This window comes from Rutilus rutilus, assembly GCF_951802725.1.
Source record: "Rutilus rutilus genome assembly, chromosome: 23".
Taxonomy (NCBI): domain Eukaryota; kingdom Metazoa; phylum Chordata; class Actinopteri; order Cypriniformes; family Leuciscidae; genus Rutilus; species Rutilus rutilus.
Genome location: NC_140233.1, coordinates 5307501 through 5331332, shown reverse-complemented (window position 1 = coordinate 5331332; position 23832 = coordinate 5307501). Strand labels below are relative to the sequence as shown.

At 37.9% G+C, this 23832-nt stretch overlaps 4 protein-coding genes across 4 annotated transcripts in view; 3 read left to right on the top strand and 1 right to left on the bottom strand.

Moving 5' to 3' along the window:
- Positions 1 to 5467: 5467 nt before the first annotated feature.
- On the top strand, positions 5468 to 6227 carry pthlhb (parathyroid hormone-like hormone b; the record flags this gene model as incomplete). Its single annotated transcript, XM_084396792.1, has 2 exons — positions 5468 to 5556; positions 5834 to 6227. 2 exons carry the CDS (start codon positions 5468 to 5470, stop codon positions 6225 to 6227), a joined length of 483 nt encoding a protein of 160 aa, XP_084252918.1.
- A 735-nt stretch (positions 6228 to 6962) lies between these two features.
- LOC311282783 (galanin receptor 2a) lies at positions 6963 to 8973 on the top strand (the record flags this gene model as incomplete). The annotated part of the gene is made up of 2 exons (XM_084396791.1): positions 6963 to 7016; positions 8065 to 8973. The coding sequence occupies 2 exons, from the start codon at positions 6963 to 6965 to the stop codon at positions 8971 to 8973; spliced, it is 963 nt and encodes a 320-aa protein (XP_084252917.1).
- Positions 8974 to 10206: 1233 nt separating this feature from the next.
- On the bottom strand, positions 10207 to 18922 carry metap2b (methionyl aminopeptidase 2b). Its single transcript, XM_084397312.1, has 11 exons — positions 18724 to 18922; positions 16768 to 16869; positions 16609 to 16668; positions 14926 to 15028; positions 14670 to 14831; positions 13400 to 13581; positions 13213 to 13307; positions 12839 to 12935; positions 12650 to 12753; positions 11674 to 11789; positions 10207 to 11217 (listed from the first exon to the last, which is right to left on the bottom strand). Exons 1-11 carry the CDS (start codon positions 18881 to 18883, stop codon positions 10965 to 10967), a joined length of 1434 nt encoding a protein of 477 aa, XP_084253438.1. The 5' UTR covers positions 18884 to 18922; the 3' UTR covers positions 10207 to 10964.
- A 1688-nt stretch (positions 18923 to 20610) lies between these two features.
- cib1 (calcium and integrin binding 1 (calmyrin)) overlaps positions 20611 to 23832 on the top strand; it is a 5483-nt gene continuing 2261 nt past the window's right edge. Inside the window, exons 1-4 of the mRNA XM_084397181.1 lie at positions 20611 to 20805; positions 20917 to 20951; positions 21817 to 21913; positions 22071 to 22224. Of these exons, the coding sequence (XP_084253307.1) occupies positions 20755 to 20805; positions 20917 to 20951; positions 21817 to 21913; positions 22071 to 22224 (337 nt within the window). The 5' untranslated portion in view covers positions 20611 to 20754. The remainder of the gene's footprint in view (positions 20806 to 20916; positions 20952 to 21816; positions 21914 to 22070; positions 22225 to 23832) is intronic.

Genomic DNA, 23832 nt, shown 5'->3' with positions numbered 1-23832 from the left:
TGTTTTATGTGATATTACATCGCAGGAAGCACAATCGCAAGTCTTGACCGAGCCCGTGGACCGAAGCGCTCGATCGCCACCTGCAACGAGACAGAACGAGTCTCTCAGACCATTCCTGTCCCTCACTGAACCCTCTCGCTCTGGAAACTTAAACAGCTTTTTAAGAATGAGGAGGGTTTTTCAGTTTGTTGCTAAATTTAGGTTGGCCCTGTGCAGGCAGCAGGTTCCCGAGCCATTTTCAACAAAGATGAGCCGTAGCCCTTGCCCAGTGCCGGCGGGTGGCGTCTGCCGGTGGTCTGCTGTTCTCTTATGCACTAGCTTTTAAGTAAACATGGCAATTCTGCGGTCGCCATCGCCATGGCAGCCAGCAAAAGGCCTTACTGTGTGGCGGCACACACAGCCTTGGTGTGCCTTCTCCTAACCCCCCCCCACACACACACACACCTTCAGCTCAGTGGACTGAGGTCAACAGGCATTGAGACCCATGATGTATGATCCCCAAAATCTGAAGAAGCCCCTCAGCAGTTCACCTTCCGGTCCCCGTTGTTCCAGCGCGAACACAGCACTTTTTCATGCGTGCATTTTAGCCGTGGCGTATCACTCATCTGCCCCGCCGCACGGGATTCTGGGATACGTGTGGGTCTTTAGAAGGACACCTCCCATTCACCTCCATTATGCAGTAAATATTTGTATATTTTATGTATGGCTGGATGGTGGAGGGCTAAACCAACCAAGCATTTACTGGAAGGGCTTTCCCTCCAGACGATTAGATAAAATCGAAACATGTTTTTGTAGGCGGTTTGCTGACCGCTGAAATGTTGACAGACCACATGGGATGGCACCTGCTCGACAACATGAAAGCATTCACCTTCATCTCTGAGATTGCCTTTATTGTCTATTATGCAGAGCTTGGTATGCACCTATGTATGTATATAGTATATATGTGTATATAGTACAGTTTTGAATTGCCTTTGAGAAGAAATAAACACACACACACATATATATATATATATATATATACATATACATATACATATATATATATATATATATATATATATATATACAGACAGACACATATATTAAATAATATATATTTATTAAAGGCCACTTTGTTTACTTATAGGAATTACATATATATTATTAGATTACATATACATTAGTACTGTCAAATTGATTAATCGCATAACATAAAAGTTTGTGTGTGTGTATATATATATATATAGCTATTGTATGTATATATTTAAAAGTATTGTTCAAAATGTATTTTTTTTAAGTGTTGGTCTTTGTCTAATTAATGAATTTATTACATTTTTTGCTGTATTTTTTTTTTTTTTTTTTTTTTTTTAAAACAAAGGTAACAAATTATATCTAGAAAACTTTGCATACACTAAATATAGTTTGAGACTGTAAAATGGTACCAATGTATAGTTGTATACATTATTCAAATTGAAATTGAAATCATGCAATAAAAGCTGATACAAAGCGTTTCGCAAGTGAAAGGTCCTTTGTATGCTTTGTGAGCTCAGGAACACATCAGGTTTGACTTTGACAAGTTTCACCTATAGTTTTTATTGAGAACACACGCGTGTCCTTTCCGCGGCCCCTAGTGCTGAATATTTAAATACAGTTTCTGTGAATACTCTTTTCATGAAGAAGTCCTCAAGGTGCCTTCGTATATCGATGCAATGTGAGCATAAATGAATGAAATAACACGCAAGTCGAACAATAGTGACCTAAATGAAGCTGTGCTTGTGGAGATCAGCGGTGGGAGGTGTGTTGGGGGGGTTTGGGGAGCTGCCTCGTCGCTTTCCAAACTTCTTACCTGCTAGAAGAAGGATTTACTGGAACCCTCAGACAAGCTTTCACAACTCGAGCTCTAAACGGCCTGTTGGCAAGGCGGCCATGTTTTTTCTGGCACCGAATCAAACCCGCCGGACTAGATCCAAAAGTACCTACACAACACAAACCTGTGGGATGTTTGGATGATAAATTGCCGACGCTCTGCAGTAGAACAAAAAATATTGGCCTCGCTGGGGACATCAGTCTTAATAATCTCACAGTCTGATGGCATACTGGGTGGCTGGCTCGCATGTTTCTCTAATGTCCCACGATTCACTCAAGAGTGGCGTTTGACTACGGGTGTCATATCAAAGTTTGTCCAAGTGCTGAGAAGGTCAAGTGCCAGTGGTCGATGGGGGAACTGACAAGGTGTTAAATGACATGTTTTCTTCGTTTAACAATTTCACGGAGAAGACCGCAAAAAAATCTGAGACTCTCCTCGGTAGCAGAATTCACTTTCGCCTCGTGATTAAATCTGGAGCGCTGCTGTGCCGCGGCCCGCTGGAACTATTTTTTTGTGCTGGTCGAATGGAAGAAATCGTGTCATGTGTTCCCGCAAGGTTACATGATAAAACAAACAAACACGAGAACAAAACAGGAGTTCGCTGGAAGCGGAAAGGAAACTCAAGCCATGACAGTTAAACAATTTCTAATAAAAAAAAAAACGCAGGGCTTTTGACATTAGTGCGGATGAGTCAAGCCCTTTTGAACATTGCTAGACGATGCTGTCACTGACTAGAAATAAAGAACAAAACATTTCTCAGTAGTTTAAGGCCACTAAGAAGAAAGAATGAACATGAAGGATCTTTTACAGCACTTGAGGTTCTTCTAATCAAGACACATTTTTGTCTATGGGTTTTTGAGTCTGCGGCTGCGCATTGGGTTTATTTCATATTTCATCATATTTTATATGACAAATGAGAATTACATACAAATTATAGAAATATAGTGTGTTCAAAGCCAAAGGTGTCAATTGTTCAGTCTACAAAAAAAACTGAAAATGCTAATTCTGTCATAGTTTCTGCCACTGCCCCCCCATTTTCCAAACTTTTATGCTGGTATTTTTCCTGTTTCTGAAGAATCTTTACAAAGTTCTTGTTGCTATTCATGACAGTGTATATAGACTCAAATCATAAAAGTAGTCCAAACTGCACATATTTAAAGTTTTTTTTAAAGACATTTGTGTGATGAACACTAAATGTTTGGGGTCAGTGAGAAGTCTCTCATGCTCACCACTGCATTTATTTGATTAAAAATACAGTAAAAACTGTAATGTTGTGAAATATTATTACATTATTACAATATTATTATTTATTTTTTAAGTACTTTATTCACATTTGTTACATGATCCTTCAGAAATCATTCTAATATCCTGATTTGCTGCTCAAGAAACATTTCTGATTATGATCAATGTTGAAAACAGTTGTTTTGCTTAATTTATTTTTTGTGGAAAACTTTTTTTCAGGATTCTTGGATGAATAGAAAGCTAAAAAAGAACAGCATTTATTTGAAATAGAACATTTGTGTAACATTATAAATGACTTTACTGTCACTTTTGATCAATTTAATGAATCCTTGCTGAATAAAAGTATTAATTTCTTTTTAAAAAACCCAAACTTTTGAGTGGTTGTGCAAGTCAGTGTATTTTCCAATGTACGCACTGCCTCATAAACATGGAAATATATGGAATATTTTAGTGTCGCACAGAACTAATTTGTAGTTGATGAGCATTAGTTATGTTGTGAACCTCTTGCCCCGAGGCCTATAAATGAAGCGGTACTATTTTGTGGGCTCCCCGAAAACCACCTTGACCATTACGTTTGCTTAGGAGGCGAGCAGACCCACCCACAGGCTTGATTTCACTGAGGTTATGGTCATAATCTCTTGGGACAGTGGTCAGCCAAAGCTGTTTACTTTCTTCACCCATGTTTTAGGAGGGGAGGGTCTCATGGTCTCCGTTATAAGCTATAATGTTCATCCGAACTCTCACACACAATTTCCATGCAAAGTAAAAGACGTTCAACATAATGCAGCATATATTTTTTGGTGTTGTATCAGTATCAGTTTCAGGAGTTTTCGGGATTTGCTTCATACGTTAAAAGGACCCAGTATATGGATAAGATCTTAAGTAATAAACACAAAAATTAAAGAGACCATAATATGCTCATTTACAGGTTCATCATTTTGTGCAGGGAGTCTACTAGAATAGGTCTACATTATTAAATGTTCAAAACCACATTTTGTTTCATATTCATAGTTGCAGCACCTGTTTTCACCCTCTGTCTGAATACTAGTTTCTCTAAAACCCAGTCTGCTCTGATTGGTCAATCACTTAGAGCGTGTATCGGAAAAGTAACGCCCCTAACCATAAGCGGCGAGCATCAGGTTCAAAGCCTTAAAACTTTAAGGCGGGTCACAGTAATGTGTTACAAGGCGACGTATACGAGGCGTTTAAGGCAAGTGTTTTCTTTTGTGCTGACTTTGTGCTTTGTAACTTTGCAGATTGTTTACATGCACAAAGAGCGTATCAAATATGTACCATTGTAATCAAAAGTTCAGATTAGAGATCATTGGGTGATTATTCGTCAAATGCTGCCCCTCCTGGCCAAACCTGTGTTGAGTGTTGAGAGAGAGAGAGAGAGAGAGAGAGACCAGCATACCAGCCTCTTTCCAATGAAGGTGTCTGCCTGTGCGTTTCTAGAAGTGTGTGTGTGTGTGTGTGTGTGTGTGTGGTTTGTCAGTCTGGTATACACTTTGGCAGTCATGTGCAGCAGACACACACACACACACACACACAGACAAGTGTGCAGTGCGCACTAATTTTCTCTGCTGTAACGCCTGCTGTCTATTCCAGTTTGCAGTGAACAGCAAAGGGGACTTACAAGACTCACCGGTGCAATAAATCTAACGCCCATCGCTCTGGTCCTCTCTCTCTCTATGCGTTCATTCCTTCAAACACTCTGGAAGGAGACATAGGAAGAGTTTGTCTTCTGGACTAGTGGAGTTTGGACATATTAACATGCTTCATTTAGGCAGCAGATGATGCTCCTGGTTTATTGAATGTACAGTCACATGTTGGGCTTCAACATCTGTAACTCGTCCAGCCGGGTGGCAGTAACATCTACTGAGCAGTGGCATTACATGTGAGTATATCATCAATGCTGAAGCCTTACAACAGCAATTTATAGGCTATTACACCTCATGTTAATTGATGAAGAATGATATAATTCTGTTACTATTTCCACTTGTGTACTGGACATTGACTCTAAGTACCAGAAATTAATAATTCAAGTTAATGTATATATATAATGTTAAAATGCATGCAGAAGGAGAAAAGAATTTCATACTATTATGTTGAAACTAAAACCATTCAGATTTACAAATGATATAAGGCAAATATTTTCATGAAAAAATATGTAGTAATTTTTAAACATTTTATTAAAAATCTATATTTTATATGATCATTTGTATTTTATCTTTTGTCTAATAAACCTAATAGTATACATAGATAAATATATGCCTTGTAAAATATTTTCTAATTTAAATCAATTGCATACATATATATATAATATATATATATTAATGTTTGACAACTTTGTGACTCTCCTGTGTTCAGTTGTCCAGTATGTTGAGGCATTGGGGGTTTGCCGTGTTCCTGTTAACTGTCCTGATACCGGTCCAGTCCAGACCCACTAACACTCTCAACAATAGACAGTAAGTCATGATCTCCTCTTACTTTTTGAACATGAGTGATTTCTGCAAGATCTCAAAACATGAGGCTTGTTCAGAGTAGTTGAGATTGCCATCTGCTGGTAACAGAAGAAACAGGAGCTCTAAGAAGCCAATGCAAAATAAATGCAGTGATTGTCAAATTGTTATAATAAATCATCATGTATTTTTTTGTTTTTTTCATGTCTACTAGTCAAATCTCTGCACGTGACTTGAGGTTAAAGTCAGTTTGATATATATTTCCTCTGTTTGTCCCATGCAGGCGACGTTCAGTAGGTCACGCACAGATGATGCACGACAGGGGCCGATCCCTGCACGACTGGAAGAGGCGCAAGTTTATACAAGACCTTCTTGAGCGCGTGCACACGGCCATATCCCCATATCAGAGCGAGGGAAGCGTCCAGACCCCGCTGTGGGCCACCGTCCACTGTCCCAAACACATCGGGGGCAACAAAAACTTCCCCTTGAGCTTTCAAATAGAGACTATAGTGATGAGAGACAACCTACCGCAAGAGACCAGCAAGACCCTGAGATATGAGCAACAGCCACTGAAAGCTGTGACGAAGAGGAAGAGGAAGATGTGTTTGGGCAGACTGAGAGACCCAGACCGGAGGAAAGACAGGGGGTGTGCCTTACATATGCAAAGGGGCCATTAAAAGAGCCTGGACATGAAAAGACTTGAAGCAACATTAATGACTTTATGCAAATGAACAGTGATATAATGTGGTCACATGATCTGCTTGCAACACCTACAAGGAGAGACTTCAGTGATGCCAGGACTCGTTTGAGAACCCACTTTTTATTGTTTTTGTTTTTTTTAATTCACAATAAAGGCCTTTGCCTTTATTATAAACTCTCCAAACAATTCTTTATTTTAAAGCCTTAATAGAAAATGCTTCATATACAATCTAATTTGCATATGTTACAATTAGAGTATAGCCTGTTTTAAATGTATTCATTCAGTCAGACTTTTTCGTGTAATATTTAATTTATTTGATCGGAATATTTATTTCCTGAATGTATCTCAATGCTGCTGATTTTGATGAGATTTTCACATGCACTTTAGATAGTCATGCAAGTATTTTTCTATCTTGTACATTTTATTACACAGCTTTTCTTTCACTTTAGTTAATGTTCTGCTATTTTCAATAAATACATTGATAAGCAATACACAATAAAACTGAAAAAGAGAGAACGCCAAATTCATTCTCATAATTTGCACCACTATAGGTGCAGTTTTTACTATTATTCTCAGTCTGTGCACACAAAGCCTCACTTTATTCCTTCATCAATATGGGTTAAGTAGCCGTTACTATTAGTGACTGAGGATGGTGGAATAATCAATCAATGTGCGCTCGAATGCAAAAACCGAGCAAATAAAAGACACAAAAATGGCTCTAACAACAATTATACACCTCTCACTGCACATGCTAATGGATGGAGAGGTAAATGCAAGTTTCGGTCAACTTCCTGTGAGTGCTTTAGGATCACATGCCGAGCCTTAAAGACTCATTAACCACGAGGCAGAAGCCCAGAGATCAATCACAAATCAATAAGCCTCCAATCAGAGAACGAGAGATGGAAAAGACCAGCAGGGAACGACTGACATTCATTCGAAAGATGTTATTTGGTGTATGCGCTACATAAACTCTTGAGCAAGAAGTCGCTTTTTGAATCAAATCCAATAGAAGAAATCCTGTTTTTGTGTCTGTAAGTGGCTCTATTCTAATGGAGGTGTTAGGGAAGCTTAGCCCATATTTTGTATATTCTTAAAGCGGGATTATATCTTTACACATTTAGACTCATCTCTACAATAAAAATGATTTGTTGAATCTTATCTGAATGCATAGATGTTTTATCTTTGCAAATACACGGATATCTACCGTAACTGAACGTCTCAGATGGTGAGTAAATAATTTCCTCTGGCAATATGTGAGATGAAGTAGTATTTTATTAACAAATAAAATCATTTTACTTAGTTATTTTTATATATAATTTATGAACATATTTTCAGAAGCACAGTGAAAAATGTATGTAATCAACCTAATTTTTATGTTTTTTTACACTGAGAGATAATAATGTTTTGTTATATCTAAACTGTGTGTGTGTGTATATATATATATATAGCCTATATATACACACACACACACACTAGTCAACATTTGAAGTGGATCAAAATCTTTCATCACAGTTATACATGAATTTTGACCAATACCCGTTCTTGTCTTAGGACAACTTTGATGAACTTTTTTAAACCACTTCAAGTGTTGCCTACTGTGTGTTGACTACTGTATTTAAAAGGTATTTCAAAATATTTAATATTATACTGTATTTATATAATTTTTTTATACATTTTAAAATTATATTTAGGTATGATAATAATATTTTTTTTTATTATAATTCAATACAGCGATTTAATTCCAACAAAAAAAGAATTTAAATGCAACTTAAAACATACTATGTTTATACTATTTTCCCCATTGTCTCTAATAGGCAAACACCTACGGAGTGATCTTTGCTTGCACTTGTGGCATCATAGTGGGCATTGGTTTCTGCGCCAACCTCCTGGCCTTCTCCCTCTTCGCCAAACACAAGAACCTTCATAAAAACCGCCTGGACGTTCTTCTCCTCAGCATGGCTCTGGCCGACGTCCTCACGCTTCTCCTCATCCCCTTCACCATCCACTCCGCGATCAGTTTCTCCTGGCCTCTGGGCAACACGTCCTGCAAGGTCTATCAGTTTCTGCTGGCATTCTCCCTGGCCGCCAGCACATACTCCCTGTGCACCGTATCAATGGTTCGTGCCATGATCATCACCAACCCCTACCGCCCGCCAAGCATGGACCTGGTGGTACTCATGTTTATTCTAGTCTGGGGCCTGAGTTTCTTCATAAGTCTGCCGTTGCGTATTTTCGCCACTAAGGAAAGCTTAGGCCCAGGTTTGAGTAACAGCACTGTTTGTCTGCCGACTACCCAGGAACATCATTACCAGGTTGTTCTCAGCCAATTTGTGCTGTACTATCTCATACCAATGCTGGTTATCGCGGTCAGCTCGGGGCGTATGGCTTTTTTCCTGCACAAGAGGCCCGTTATGTCCCTCGCCAGCACCCGCAACACACGGCGGGCGTCTCTCATGGTGTTTTTGGCGGCTGGGACGTTCTCCTTGTGCTGGCTGCCAGGGTATGTTCTAGAGCTGTGTGTGTATTTGGGACTTTACCGGCATGGGCGCTCATGGGAGATGTTTCATTTCACCTGCACGGTTCTCCAGTATCTGCACCCCTGCGTGAATCCTGTCCTCTACGTTCTGCTGTCCAAGCGCTACAGGCGGAAGAAAGACTGGCTGTTCAAATGCAATAGGAAACGGGTGCACCCCCAGATTATTAGCGTGATGGAGAGTTTCTAAGGATCCATTTCGAATCATTTATAAAAAAAATTGTGTAAAACTGAATGAGCGCTTGGTTTGTTTGGTTCAAAGAGATCTATTATACATGGAGAAATTTGGTGTAGTTAACGGCATCTACTAGTAATGATCTACCAATCACTAAATCACATTAGCAAAATTTCGCAGGCAAAAAAAGGTCCACTGTCTATCGTTCATTGTGTAGCGATGGATGAAGCACAGCTCACAGAGAAGGCACTTTTAAACCAAAACAAGCTCTGTTCGTAAATAAGGCCAATTTTAATGACCAACTTGAATGCTGATCAATGTTAATTATATGTGAATAAAAGCCAAAATTCAATCTGTTCATCATAGGCCTAAAGCGACCGATCGTGTCTCTTCTAAACCGCTCGAATCATATGGATTAGTTTTGTAAACTTTTTGAAGCGTCAAAGTGGTAGTGTAGCTGTCAATTGAGGGACAAAAATCTCTGATTTCATCAAAAATCTCTTCATTTTTGTTCCGAAGAAAACACGAAGTTCGGTTGGACCGACATGAGGGTGAGTAATTAATGACAGAATTTTCAATTTGGGTGAACTATCCCTTTAAGAAATATTTCGCCCTCACCGCGAAAATTCGACGAACAGTGACGCACCTCTTTCTTATGTACTTGAGTTTGGACCAAAATACTAACAAAAAATGAGGACTGTTATGAGAAATAGTGCCATTTTCTGTGTAACATTTTCCAGCTAACTCTAAATAACTTAATGAATTAAGACAAAAGAGTTTTTAAAATAAATGTATATTCGAGGTTCGCCTCACGCAACTCAAACTACTTAGCCAAACGAAACGTCGACTATTTTTAAGACCGTTTAAACAAAACACTAAAATATGTTCTTGTGATGTGATAAAAATGTGTATAAATAACAACAGTACTTACGTCAATGTACTAAGATACGAGCCTAACAGAAAGCGTTCGAGCAGTTGATAGTCCTGTTTTTGTTTTTCTGAATGAAATGTAATCTAATTTTAGAAGATTACTTTCTTTGAACTTGTAAATGATTTTGCGAGCCAACTTTTCACATGTGCATTAATATTAATATTAATAATAATATTAATAAGTGGTGACAAAATACACATTTCCAAGATAGATATATTCATTTATGGTTAAATTCTACATTTCATAAATTGAACATCATACTTGGTTACACATGAAGCCTTGAAAGGAAAAAGAAAAAAAACCATGAAACATGCAGATCACAATTTCTTATAAATTTTATTTGTACTTCAAAATAAAACACCACATGTGCTTTATTCCGAGAAAGGTGATTTCAAACAGGCTTTACCTGAAATCAAGCATAGCCAAAATAAAGATGTTTACACATCATCACCGCCACTTTTGTTATGAGTGCCCGCTCTTAAGAGGAAAGCATGTTTCAATGAGTATTTTAGTATCTTAGGGTCTATGTTACATTAAAGTCTGTTCTTGCACTAAGGAATAAAGCCAAATCCCCACCTTTAATAATATCTTGTCCTCTTTTTCAGCCTAAATGAGCAATTGAATCAAACTGAAAAGGAGAAACAAACAGCACTTGATAAAAGAAAATAAATCAAAACTAGAACATTTCCTAATCCCTCTTAGACCAAGATGTGTACAAAAAAACAAAACACGTGCAATATTAAATGCGCAACAGCCTAATCCAGATGATATTACAAATGTGGTTTTGACTTCACATTTTCCTGGGTTGCTCATTGGTCAAAAGCTAACCATATTGTTGTCTGCATTTACAAAATGGTTCTAGAGCACTTTACGTGTGGGCACTTCTGTGCCAGTGAGTTACACCACAGTTAAACAAGGGGACATCTTTACCTCCAACCATCCTTTATACAAACAAACACTAGCATTTTAAAAACAAGAAGGCACAGCTTATTAACTTACTCAGGTCTTTACCCATCAAATACTCATGTGATAAGAAAGCAGAGGACAGATTTATAAAAACGGGTGACGTGGAGGCCTAGTAATCGTCTCCTCGGCTGACCACTTCCTTGCACGTGGGTCTCAGCAGGATGGTGTGTTCAAACTGGGCCGTGTAGCAGCCTTTGGTGTCGCACAGAGGCGGGTAGGGGTCGATGATGCCCAGGTCGCAGAGGTTCTTCAGCGCCATTAAATATTTGCTCTCACCGAGGCGATCCAACCAACGGCGGCAGAAGGCGAGGGTGCCGAAGTTATCGTTGACCACGTTCAACAAGTGCTTGGCTCTGGGGAGTCTGGGAAAGATGAACATGAACATTAGGGAACTATAAGCATCATATGCGAGCTCCCAGTACATTAGAGGGATTATTCACACAAAAATTCTGTCATCTTGCCCTCAAGTTGTTGTGAACCTGTATGAATTTCTTTCTTCTGCTGAACTCAATTTTGAAGGATGTCAACCAAAAGAGTAACCAAACAGTTGAGCTAACTTCCATAGTATGGAAATATAACAATTTCTATGGAAGTCAATGGGGCTCATCAACTGTTTGACTGCTGACATTCTTCAAAATATCTTATGTTTCGCAAAAGAAATAAACTCATACAGGTTTGGGACTTGAGGATGAGTAAATTACAGAATTTTCATTTTTGGGTGAACTATCCCTTTAAATGTCAAATATCTCCTGATTGACAAATTGCTTGTCCCTGGAAACTTAGTTAGGACATGGTGTCAAGATTAGCATGTTTCTCACCTTATTGGCACATGACCAACTTCAAAGTTTTTCATGTAATGGGAACACTCCATGTCATCATGCACCATGCCTTTCCCAGTGCTGCCAAAGGTCTCGATGGCATAAACCTCTCCTTCCTGTAAAAGAGGAAATTCAGCAAGACAACACCGTCAAAATGACAGAACTAAACCCTTTAACAATGAGATTAACAACACTAAATAACCACTTTCAAAATGGAGGAACAATGTCGACTTGACAAAGTGAAAGTTTGAGGTCAGTAAAAATTATTTTTGTTAATTAATTTTACAAAAACACATTAAACTGATCAAAAGTGACAAGTAACGACATTTACAATGTTATAAAGATTTCTATTTCAAATAAATGCAGTCCTTTCCATCAAAGAATCCTGAAAATATTGTATTATAGTTTCACAAAAATATAAAGCAGAACTGTTTTTAACATTGATAATAATAATTAAAAATGCTTTTTGAGCAGCAAATCATCATCATATAATGATTTCTGAAGGATCATGTGACACTGAAGACTGGAGTAATGATGCTGAAAATTCAGCTTTGATCACAGGAATAAATTACATTTTAACATATTCAAATAGAAAATAGTTATTTTAAATTGTAATGATATTTCACAATATTGCTGTTGTTACTCAAATAAATGCAGCCTTGGTGAGCATGAGAGACCCGTTTCAAAAACATTAAATAAATATTACTGACCCCAAACCTGAGTGCTAGTGTACTTGACTACACCTCTCTTTAAGCCCTGTGGCGTGACTGATAGAGGTTGTGTTGGGTTGATAATTCTGGCACACCCAAACTCAGCCTTAAACCCTCAGAATGAGACTCTCTCAAGATAAAGTCTGTCTCCTGAGAGGCAAAAACACAGCCTTCCTTTTCCTTGTTATGGTAAACTCTAAATATACAGGCAACAACCCAATTAAAAGGGGTGTTCAAATCTGTAAAACAAAAACGTCAGGACACACCTCCATCCTGGTGGCTTCACCTCCTTTCACTATCGGCACTGTCTTGCCTGCATGTATTCGGTACTGTCCAATAGAGTGGCCATTGAGATTTCTGATTGGTTTCACTGGAAAGAAAAATAATGTCATCTGTAACATCATATCTTGTGTTATTTATAAGTCTTTCATGTTAAAAGTAGTACTTATTTTTACCTTGATATGTTTTTCCATCAAGATCCACTTCGTAAGACTCCATAACCTCTTGAATTGATTCTCCAATGTCACACAAGCGAACATCAATACCTGCACACTGAAATGAAATAATAACTTTTACAACAATCACTGAAATGCCAATAAAACATGTTGCTAGTCTTTTTATACATTTAAATTGCACTACTATTTAAAAATGTAGGAGTAATGATGCTGGTAATGATCACAAGAATACAATTTTAAAAAGTAATATTTCACAATGTTACTGTTTTTACTGTATTTAACAGTAATATAGCAAAGAGTAACAACACTGACAAAGAGAAAAATGTGCGTTGTCACGAAATACAACATCACAATGTAAAAAGGTGAGACTCTACCTTAATTCCAGTATTTGTGGCATCTTTCACAGCTTCCAGCAGTTTGTCGTACTTTGGGTTGAAGGTGACGGTAAAGGCACAGTCAATGATTCGACCTGGAATGCCATAATCATCAAACATCTCTAAAGATCAGCAAGAAAAGCACCAGGAAGGAATCAAGACGGATAAAGAATGATTAAAGACGCACCATTAATGTGCGTGCCGAAGTCAATCTTGCAGACGTCGTCGTACTGGAGAACGGTGGGGTCTCCCGCGTTAGGAGTGTAGTGAGCCGCGCAGTGGTTCAGCGAGCAGCCGGTCGGGAAAGCCAAACCAGCATTCAGACCATTTTCCTTGATCAACTTCCTAGAACAATCCTCCAGTTTCTCACTGTCAGGGAAGAAACAAGATGTGAACAGTGGATTAGTGCCAATGAGTGTCAATATGGAACTACTGCAATTATGGCTGTAATATTTCTCGTGTTTCAGAGTGAAGTGCGGCCAACAAATGTACACTACATCCTTATGCATCGCTTTCTGTCAGGACTTTTACGGGCTTTTCTCAAACCACTGAAGTGACGTCGACGTCCGGGTTAGCGGTAGCATTAGCCATCAGGCAAGTGTTATTTAAATAAACTCCTGACGTACTTACAAACTTTCCAATGGCTAGTTTTATGAGTACAGAACCTATTTGTACTACTGTAGAAGTTTGGTGCCATTCTGGGCATTATTAGTGGGGTAATTTACGAGATACATTAGCGCCTGCACTAAGCCATCCGGCTGATATCTCTAAATAAGCTCTAACTTTAATAATGTTCAACCAAGGGGAAAAAAGCTTCTGGCGGGTGTTTGGCTCGAGGTCATGGTGCAAAGGAGCCTAGGTTGATTTTACTCCGAACCATCCCTTTAAGGAATAAAAATTATTAAATGAGAAGTCCTTAATAAAAGAAGCTTTCAGTTCTCTGTCAAAATAAAAGTTTGATGGTTTAAAGTTTGGAGGAAAAGAAATTAAGACACCAGCAATACAACAATAGTAATACTATAAATTTTTAGTAAGTTGTACATTTTTAATTCAGCAATAATAATAATAATAATAAAAATTATGTGCAATATTAATAATGTAATATTTTATAGCCATATCAATAATCACACAATTTTGGCCAAATTGTGCAGCCCTAAAAACAGGCACAGAAAACCTATATAAATAAATACTATATATATAAATAAATAAATAAATAAATAAATCATATATAAATAAATAAATAAATCACATTATATATATATATATATATTTGGGGGGGTGGGGGGGGGGGGGGGTGGCAAAATGTCTCATGGTATAAATATATATGTATATATATGCCATGAGACATTTTGCATTTACTAATACAGCCCAACAGGTTTTATATCACATTAAATGAGTGTCCACATCATCAGTGCAAAAACAGCCTATAAAGCCAAACTCATGATGGTTTTGCTCACCAGATCTCGATCATGGTCATGCCCGGCTTGATCCAGCTCATGACGTACTTCCTGACCTGCCGGTGCGCCTCGGCAGCCTGTCTGAAGTCATTCCACATGTCCTCATTGGCCTGATCCAAAAACTTCTTCTCCTCGCTGGTCGTCCTCCACGCAGCAGACCGTCTGCAAAGGAGATAACACACATCCACTGTGATGTTTCTTTACACTGGTTGACTGCAGGTTTTAGAGTGTGTCAATAAGCGGCTGATGTCTGTACCCATCTTGCACAGGTGGATATTCACACTCCTGGCCCTTGGCGTAAACTCCACTGGTATAAAGCTCACAGATGGGAACGGATGGAGGATCTGTTTGAACTTTGGCTGAAAGAGAACAAGGAATATGAACTACATAAACATCCATCCATATTGCGAGTAACAAGGGCATTTTATACAGTATGAAGTAGGGCTGAACGATATTCTGTTTTAACATCGACATCGCGATGTGCGCATGAGCGATAGACCGATAGTCACATCGCCGGAACATGCGATGTGAAGGGTAGTAGCACCCACGGTGTATTAAGAGAACGGTAGCACACAGTAAACACGAGTTTGTTGTATGGCTTGTTGCTGGGGTGACATGCACGTTCCGCGTGCCTGCACAGTGATTGGTTCGCTGTGCCGCGGCTCACCGCTCACAGCCAACATTCACATCTTAACAGATGTTTGTTTGTTCATTAGGCTATAATTCCTCAAAATAAGTTAAAGCTGCATTATGCAGCTTTCCGATTTCTTCGCTGTTTTTTAGATTTTTGCTCGCGGGTTTCTCTATAGAGCTCCCCCTACAGCTTCGGAATAGATATTTGACAACACTGTCGTCAAAACTCGTTGGCTCATCCCATCTTCTCCCGCTGGTCATGTGCATTTGTTTTCAAAGAACCCGGCGAACGCACGGAGCCATGTCCACTGAGGTATGTATAATACACAGAAGGCTAGCATATCAATGTTTATATAGTATATGTGTGCAGTGCCGTAAAGCAGTTTGTTACATCGCGAGACCTGATATCGCGCAATACTTCCTGATGCTGCGGCCGGCGGCTCAAAGTTGCAAGGGTGGTTTTTCGTCTCACAGGCGCTCGAGGGGTGCGAGAAGACCACCATTCAACCCGAAAACAGTCATATAACCATTCCAATGACTCCGAAGCTGTTCGGTTAAGATAAAAAAGTGACTTAGTTCACCTTTAAAAAAAAATCGTATTCTCTCTCTCTCTCTGTTTTCGGTGCTGATGCAGTTCATGTAAACGGCACCTAAAAGCTGTCACAAAGAACCAGCAAAAGTAATGATTATGAATACGTAAATTATTGCAATGAGACATTTTAATTGTTTATTAATAATCAAGTGTTTTCTGTGTCGGCTGCAAAGATGAAGTCTGACTCGCGATCTTCGCAGTAGTGAATGCGCCGGAGAGAAATGCACATTTCATACGGATTACATAGTTTTATTTTGTTTTGAATGGTTCTGTTTAAAAGTAGAGATTTCTGTAGATAATAGATATATTTCTTTTCTTTTTTTAGGTGTGTGAGGCGAGTAGGCTACCTTATACGCTGAGTTTTGGTTCATCGATGATAGCTTAAGCTCCAGTTCAGGCGCTGGCGCCTCCGTGTCGTGATTATCTATTGTCTGCTATATTTATATATATTTATAATTCTTTTTATTTATTAAATCCAGGTAATTGTTTGATGAAACACTGATTAAAATTAAGATACAATTAATACAAAACGAAATTTGCTTTAAAGAAAGGCTTTGTGCTTTCTGTTTGAGGTCTCTGTGAAAGTTTTAAAGCAGTCTTATAGCCTGGATTGATGGCTCGCAATATATATCGTTGGGAAAAAAAAATATCGCAATGTAATTTTTTTTCAATATCGTGCAGCCCTAGTATGAAGTATTTGAATAAATCACTCACGGCCTTTCTTTTTCTTCTTCTTTTTCTTCTTCTTTCCAGTTGAATCTCCCTCCTCACCATCTGTCAATATAAAAACAAAACAAGATTCATACTCAAACCTACGCTTGTCACATATGCAAGTGGATTCGCAATGGTATCTTTAATTAACTTTAGACAAACCTTCCTCTGGCTCGTCCTCTTTCTCTTGTTCTTCTAAAGTTTGTTTCTCCATTTGTTTGGCCACTTTGGTGATGTCCGACTCTCCTTCACCCTCATGGTTCCCTGTGCAGAACAGCAGTGGAGTAAAGTATTTGAGTAAATGTAATTACTTTATTTAAGTATCTTTTTGGCTACTTTGTAGCTTTACAGAGTATCAAAGATATTAGCAATTTAACTCTCTACTTGAATACATTTTTGATTATAGGGATACTTCACCGATTAGCATTAAGCTTTGTATCGGTAGAAACCCGGTGGTATTTTCGAATGGCCGTGCTTCCCTCCCTCATGTCCCCCTGAGACGAGAGATTTCTGTATTGTGTGTCTGGAAAAAACCCTCCGATGACGCAAAAATCATCATTTATCATCATCAGAGGCTTTTTTGTCCAGAGGCGAGAGACTACAGCCAGTAGGAGGAGCTTGTTCCGCATCTCTTCAACCCGCCCATAGGGGGATCTCACGATAAAACGCCATCTTTTCAGTTTCGAGTCGACTAGTAGCCTAGCTGTATCATTTCTTCCGACACTGCCCTCTGTAACCGGTAGGCGTGGCTTGGGAGTGTCCTCGTAGGGCAGCGAAGCAAGTGCATTCTGGGAGTTGTAGTCTTTCATCCACATGAGCCAAAAATAAATTTTCTGGCTTTTCTCAGTCTAGAAGGCACCAACTTCTTAAATAATTTCACATTTCTACTACATAAATGACCCAATTTAAATACACATTCATCTTTCCAGCAGTCAAATATCCCTTTAAAGGGATACTCCACTTTTTTGGGAAATAGGCTCATTTTACAACTCCCCCAGAGTTAAACAGTTGAGTTTTACCGTTTTCGAATCCATTCAGCCGAACTCCGGGTCTGGCGGTACCATTTTTAGCATAGCTTAGCATAGATCATTGAATCGGACAAGACCATATGTGTAATAATCAAGAAACTTTGCTGTCGTACCATGGGTCCAGCAGGCGTAATGATATGACGCAGCGGCTGAAAATAGTCGACCCTATAGTCTACCGAGCTGGGGACTATTTTCAGGCGCTGCGTCATATCATTACACCTGCTGGACTCAATGATCTATGCTAATGATCAATGATCTATGCTAAGCTATGCTAAAAGTGGTACCGCCAGACCCGGAGTTCGGCTGAATGGATTCGAAAACGGTAAAACTCAACTGTTTAACTCTGGGGGAGTTGTAAAATGAGCCTATTTCCAAAAAAAGTGGAGTATCCCTTTAAGTTTATGTACTCTTAACTCCAATACATTTGTAATGAGTAATGCAGTTGTTTTTTTTGTGTTACATTTTGCATGACTCATAACTCGTTCTGCAGCAGTTAGTTCTGTCAGCTGCAATATTGAGATGTTCAGTTTAATTTTGATTTTAGAAACAAAACGTGATTGCTCTCCTCCCAAATCAACTGTTTCTTGTTTTACTCTTGGATGTTGAGGACTAGTGCATCTCCTACATTCATTATGAGTACAAAATACTAAAGTACTGTTAAAATCAAATACTCAAGTGGTATTGGTAACTTTTAATAGGTCATTTTTACTGTACTTTTCCTCAAGTATGGTTTTCAGGGACTCTTTACACTTCTGCAGAATAGTCAAGGGAATTCGATGTAGATATTGTAATTCAACGTACATTTGACAGACATAAAGCACACAGACATATAACGCACGTGGAGTCACTGAGCCCTCTCATAACAACATTACACAACTGCCATGAGTTCGCCAGCTAGTTTAACCCTCCAACCAGCCTTTAACTTAACACCCCAGAGCACGATTTCAACATTAAGGTCTGCTAATACACGTTCAGTCCCTAGTAAAAGAATGTCCTCTGAATTAGATACAAGAATAGCGAGCTCTAATGGGATCATCAGAAAGGGCAGTAAATGGCAGGGCCACGCGACACTTTCCTCCGTCTTTATTACCTACGGCTGCCGCTTTTCCCTTCTTCTTCTTCTTTTTCTTCTTCTTCCCGGTCTCGTCAACGGGATCCGCGTCTACTTTGGGAAGGTGAGAGTCTCCGTTCGGTAAAATCTGCATTTTTGCAGCTACGGACTGCAGCTCTTGCGCCAGCTCGTCCGCCATGATGTGACAGCGCGAGGAATTGTGGGAGAAGGATACGTCATGTGGGGGGGGGCGGATGATGGACCTTTTTACTCGAGAAAAGGTCCAACGTAAAAATATATATCTTTTAAATTAATTCATAATATTTACCCAGTCAAAAAATGTCTTTAAAAAAAAATTTGCTCTAATTGCTCTTTCTGTCAGAATGACACTGAAACTATTCTCCACTTGTTTTGGTCGTGCGGTTATACTACTATGCAACTAAACCTGTTATTTTTGGATTTTTTTTTTGAAGCGGATTCAAATGCCTGCTTTATAATTTAATTATTTTCCTATGTAGATTTTATATTCACGAATGTAAGTTTTCAAATCGTAAACCAATTTTTTTTTTGGTATTCTTACAAGAGATAAAACATTATTTGATTACAATTTCTTCCTACCCAAAAGCACTCAGAACATGTACAATTTGCAAGACCTACAAACTTTTTACCGTAATAAATGTTTAGATATCTTTTCATTTAAGTAATGCCCTCTGTCTTTCTTTTTTGTCTTGTTTTTTTTTATTATTTTTTATTTACATCACTTTCTAACTGTTTTTTGTTTTGTGCGATGATGTTGTTGAAGTGTTTTCTTTCACTATTTTTATATTTTTGTTATTCTTAATAATTATTGTTGTGTTCTGATTCTGTTATTTCACATTGTAAACTGAATGTTCAAATAAAGCATTAAAAAATAAAAATAAAAATAAAAGAGAGAGAAAAGGTCCAACGCGCTAAACCCATCCTGATCCCGCAAAACTTTATAAGAACTTATTTGATCCTCTATGATATTTATTATTACATGTTTTGGCAGCATATGTCAAACACGAAAAACTAAAAAATATTTTTTTTGAGCTCCAGATTAAAAAAGCTAAATGTATTTTTATCGCTTTTATTTCACTTTTATTTCGTTGGTATACATTTTTAACCGTTGGTTTAATTTTCTTTTATTAAACTTTTTAAACCCAACGGTTGGGTTTGTCCATATTTGACCCAAACATGGATTGAAATAAATAACCCAGCATTTTTTAGAGTGTTGTAATATTTTCAAGAGCTCACACTTCTCACTATCGAATTAAAAGCATAACGTAAGATTTAAAACCTCAAAATAACTTTGATCACCTAATCGTACTGCCAATGAATGAAGAAGATACATGGCTATACAATGTTATAAATGGTAAATAAATTGTTTTATTTATTTCATGAATAAATAAATACATCATAGTTGGCATGATAATTTATTATTTGTGATATGATGCCACCTTCTGAAATCATTGGCAAATTGCAGATCCAAGACAGAGCAACATGATATGATATGAATAATTTAATGTCTTTCCTTCAAAACATTTGGTCAGAATAATATATGACACAATCATAAACCATAGAACTAACAATAACAATGTGTAATCAGATGCTCCAGGAAATTATTATGTATTAAATACACGTTGATCATCAGTATTATTCACTGCTTGTAATAATAACACTGTAACGTTAAAAATATACTGATTAGGGTAAATAAACAAGTACAAATCTGTTAGTTACCTAATCACTGAAAATTATACAGTCGGTATTTATTTATTTTTTTACAACTAAACCTAAACTTATTTCCTTGTAATAATAAAAAATCCCATATAAAAGAAGATAAGAGAAAAATCCATTGTGGTCTTTGAACGCTGTAAATCTGTTCCCATAGCAACTGACGTGTAATCCAGGAAGCGGAAGCGGAAGCGCAGAGCCTTTCGACCAAAGTTTGTTTAGTCTGGTAACGTTAGCTAAACACAGCAAAACTTCAGCCAGTTTCCTCGGTTTTTATGAAACAATAGTGACTTTAATCGACTTTTTTGTAGTTTAGTAATGGGGGGGACCGCGAGTAAGTTGCAGAAAGAACTTCTATCAGAGTATCAGGTGAGAGACACATTTAATATATTTATTATTTATGAACATAAATGTATTCTTTATAGAGAGGAGTTGAGTTGCTCTTATTTGTTTATATTTTCTCCTTTTTGTGTAACACAGGAGCTTACATTTCTCACTAAGCAAGAAATCTTACTGTAAGTAAAGTCATAATGTACTTAAACTCGTTTTTTATGTTTCTATTTTGTTGCCTTCAGTCTGCTTATGTTTTAATTGTGAATGTTGACTGTAGAATTGAATTGTTTTGTATTATTTAGTAAGCTATTATTGTTAAAGTATTTTATTTTTTCATTTTAAAACTGTTTTACAATTTTCTTTGTCATTTTAATTATATCTTTAATATTTCAATTTAACTCTTTTTATATCAGTTTTACTTTTAGTAATTTTATTTCAGTGACCATTCTAATTTTCATTGAAGTTTTTCACCTAATATTTAATATTTTAACTTTATGTCAGTCACTGAAAACCAAAACTGATTTTGGTTACACTTTATTTTAAGGTGACGTAGTTACATTGTACTTACTCAAATACGTACCAATTAATATGAATTAACTACGTACTTACTATAGAGTTACGATTAAGGTTAGGGTTTGGTTTAGGGTTAGTTACTTGTAATTTTGCATAATTTACTGTTATTACTATACTAAGTACATGTAACGTAACTCAAGTCACCTTAAAATAAAGTGTTACCCTGATTTTTATATATATATATTTTTACATTTGTATTATTTTTAAACATTTTATTAGTTTTATTATTGGATTTTCACATGTACATCTTCTCTACTATGGTACATTTTGCTTTGGCATTCCTTGTAAAGTGAATTTGTAACAGCAAGGTGTCAATTTACTTGTGACAATAGCTAAACTACATAAACATACAGTAAAGTTGTCGAAAGTGGCTTATGGATGCTTAACTAACACTTAAAAGTGTTTGAATGTCATTACATTGATAACGACATTCAATGTACTGATACTTTTGACATTGGTTATGTGTTTGTTTAGGGCACACAAAAGATTCTCTGAACTCCAGGGCAGAGAAAGTGGGCCGTACAGCTCCAGGGTGTCCATGGAGAAGGTCCTTACGCTTCCTGAACTGAAGGTAAAAGATAACATTTTAGAAACCATAATGTTTCTTAAAATAGGGTTCATTTTCTTCAAGCAAAATATAATTTCTTATAATCCTTCGAAATTCACCTATTCAACTGTATATATGCTGTTATTGTTGGAAATTCTGTGTGTGTTTCGATCCTTCACAGTCGAACCCCTTCCGGAAAAGGATTTGTCACGTCTTCTCGACCTGTGAGTTGAGGGATGGCAGCTTGAGCTTTGAGGATTTCCTGGACCTCTTGAGTGCCTTCAGCGATTCGGCAACCCTGGAAATCAAGTCCCATTACGCCTTCCGGATCTTCGGTAATAGTTGGAACGCTCTTAAGATTGAGGTTTACGGTGTGTTCACACTTTGCGGTTCATCTGAATAAGTGTGAACGCTGCCATCCGAGCCCTGGTGCATCAAACAAGTAGACCGAGTCTCACTCCACTTCCAAACCAAATCTGGTGCGGTTCGCCTGAAATATGAACACAACACGGACCAAACACATGAAAACGAACCACAAACAGGACATGATGTCACAAGATGTGACCCTAAAAAGGACAGAAAGCTCAAGCATAGCTGTTTTTTCTCTTCATAGTCACAATGTTTCCCATCACAGTTCAGTACAGGATCAGAACCGCGTCTCCTCGCAGCAGATCTGTGTGTGTTAGTGTGTGTGACGGAGGGATTCCTGACGCTGTTTTGACTCCTTTACACATTTTATAAGCTCTTCACGAGTTCTCAGCAGGTCAGAATACAATCATATGTAGCAACACACACACAACGAGCGCATTTAGCCCAGAACACAGCACTGTTTCGGATGTTCGGTAAGTTTCGTCACAAAATATACGTAATAAAAGCCGGCCAATCAGATTTTAAACACATCCCTATGTCTTTAGGTTTGGCATTGTTAGGGGTTAACAGTTTAGGACCCAAGGACCAGATGTTTGAAAGAAGACCCGGAGTCAGAATTACAAAAAATTGAAGAAAAGTTTTACTGAAGATAGTTTGCAGTTTCATTAGCAGAAGTTCAGCTTCAAGACTCACACAGGAGTTCGTAGGCCGCCTCGCTTACAGTTACAAAGATCACAGCAGTTATACCATTTCCAAGGTCTAAGCTACGTCATCGCTCACTGATTGATTCTGATTGGCTAAGAAATTGATAAACATAGTAATTTTCCACACATATACAGATAAACTGAAGCATATCTCCATAGATTATGCCGCCGACACTCGGACCCTGAAGTTAGGCACGTCGTGACCTTCCAGGTCGCAGATTTGGGTTGCTGGGTGCCAGCATGTCCCAAACAACAACTCAGTCAATCTCCAATAATGCCAGTGGTTCCTTAACCTGTAACCAAGAAGACTAACACTCACACCGACACACAGCTTATCCAAGGTTGGATTTGGCCAGGCTCGAACTATAAACAGGAGTCTCGTCTCAAAACATCAAGATAATGCGTTCTTTCTCAAGGAGAGCTACACTTTAGTCTAACTGGAAAGTAAGGCTTTAACTGAGAAATGGTCCCTTAAACTATTGGCTTCAATGACCCCTATGTGTTTTAACACGTTGAAGACCTTTCTCAAACACAAAACATGTGCCTATTTCATTTCTGGAAGCTGGGCTAAATAAGCAAGCTGCATTCAGATGTCAAATACTGACATTAAAGAATACATGAAAGAACATTTCAGTAATCACACTCGTTACTTCTATAACAAAGTAAAATCTCATTCAACTCATTTGATATTTAGATTAATACTTTGATTATAATCACTCATTACATGTACATTGAAGCAGCAGTGGATCCCAATCCACCCCCTTCAGTATCTTTAGGTTCGGTGTTAAAATGCCAATGTGAACGCTAAGCAGACCAGGACTAAATGTTTTTTTATTTATTAGTCCCGACCAAGCGAACCGAACCACAAGT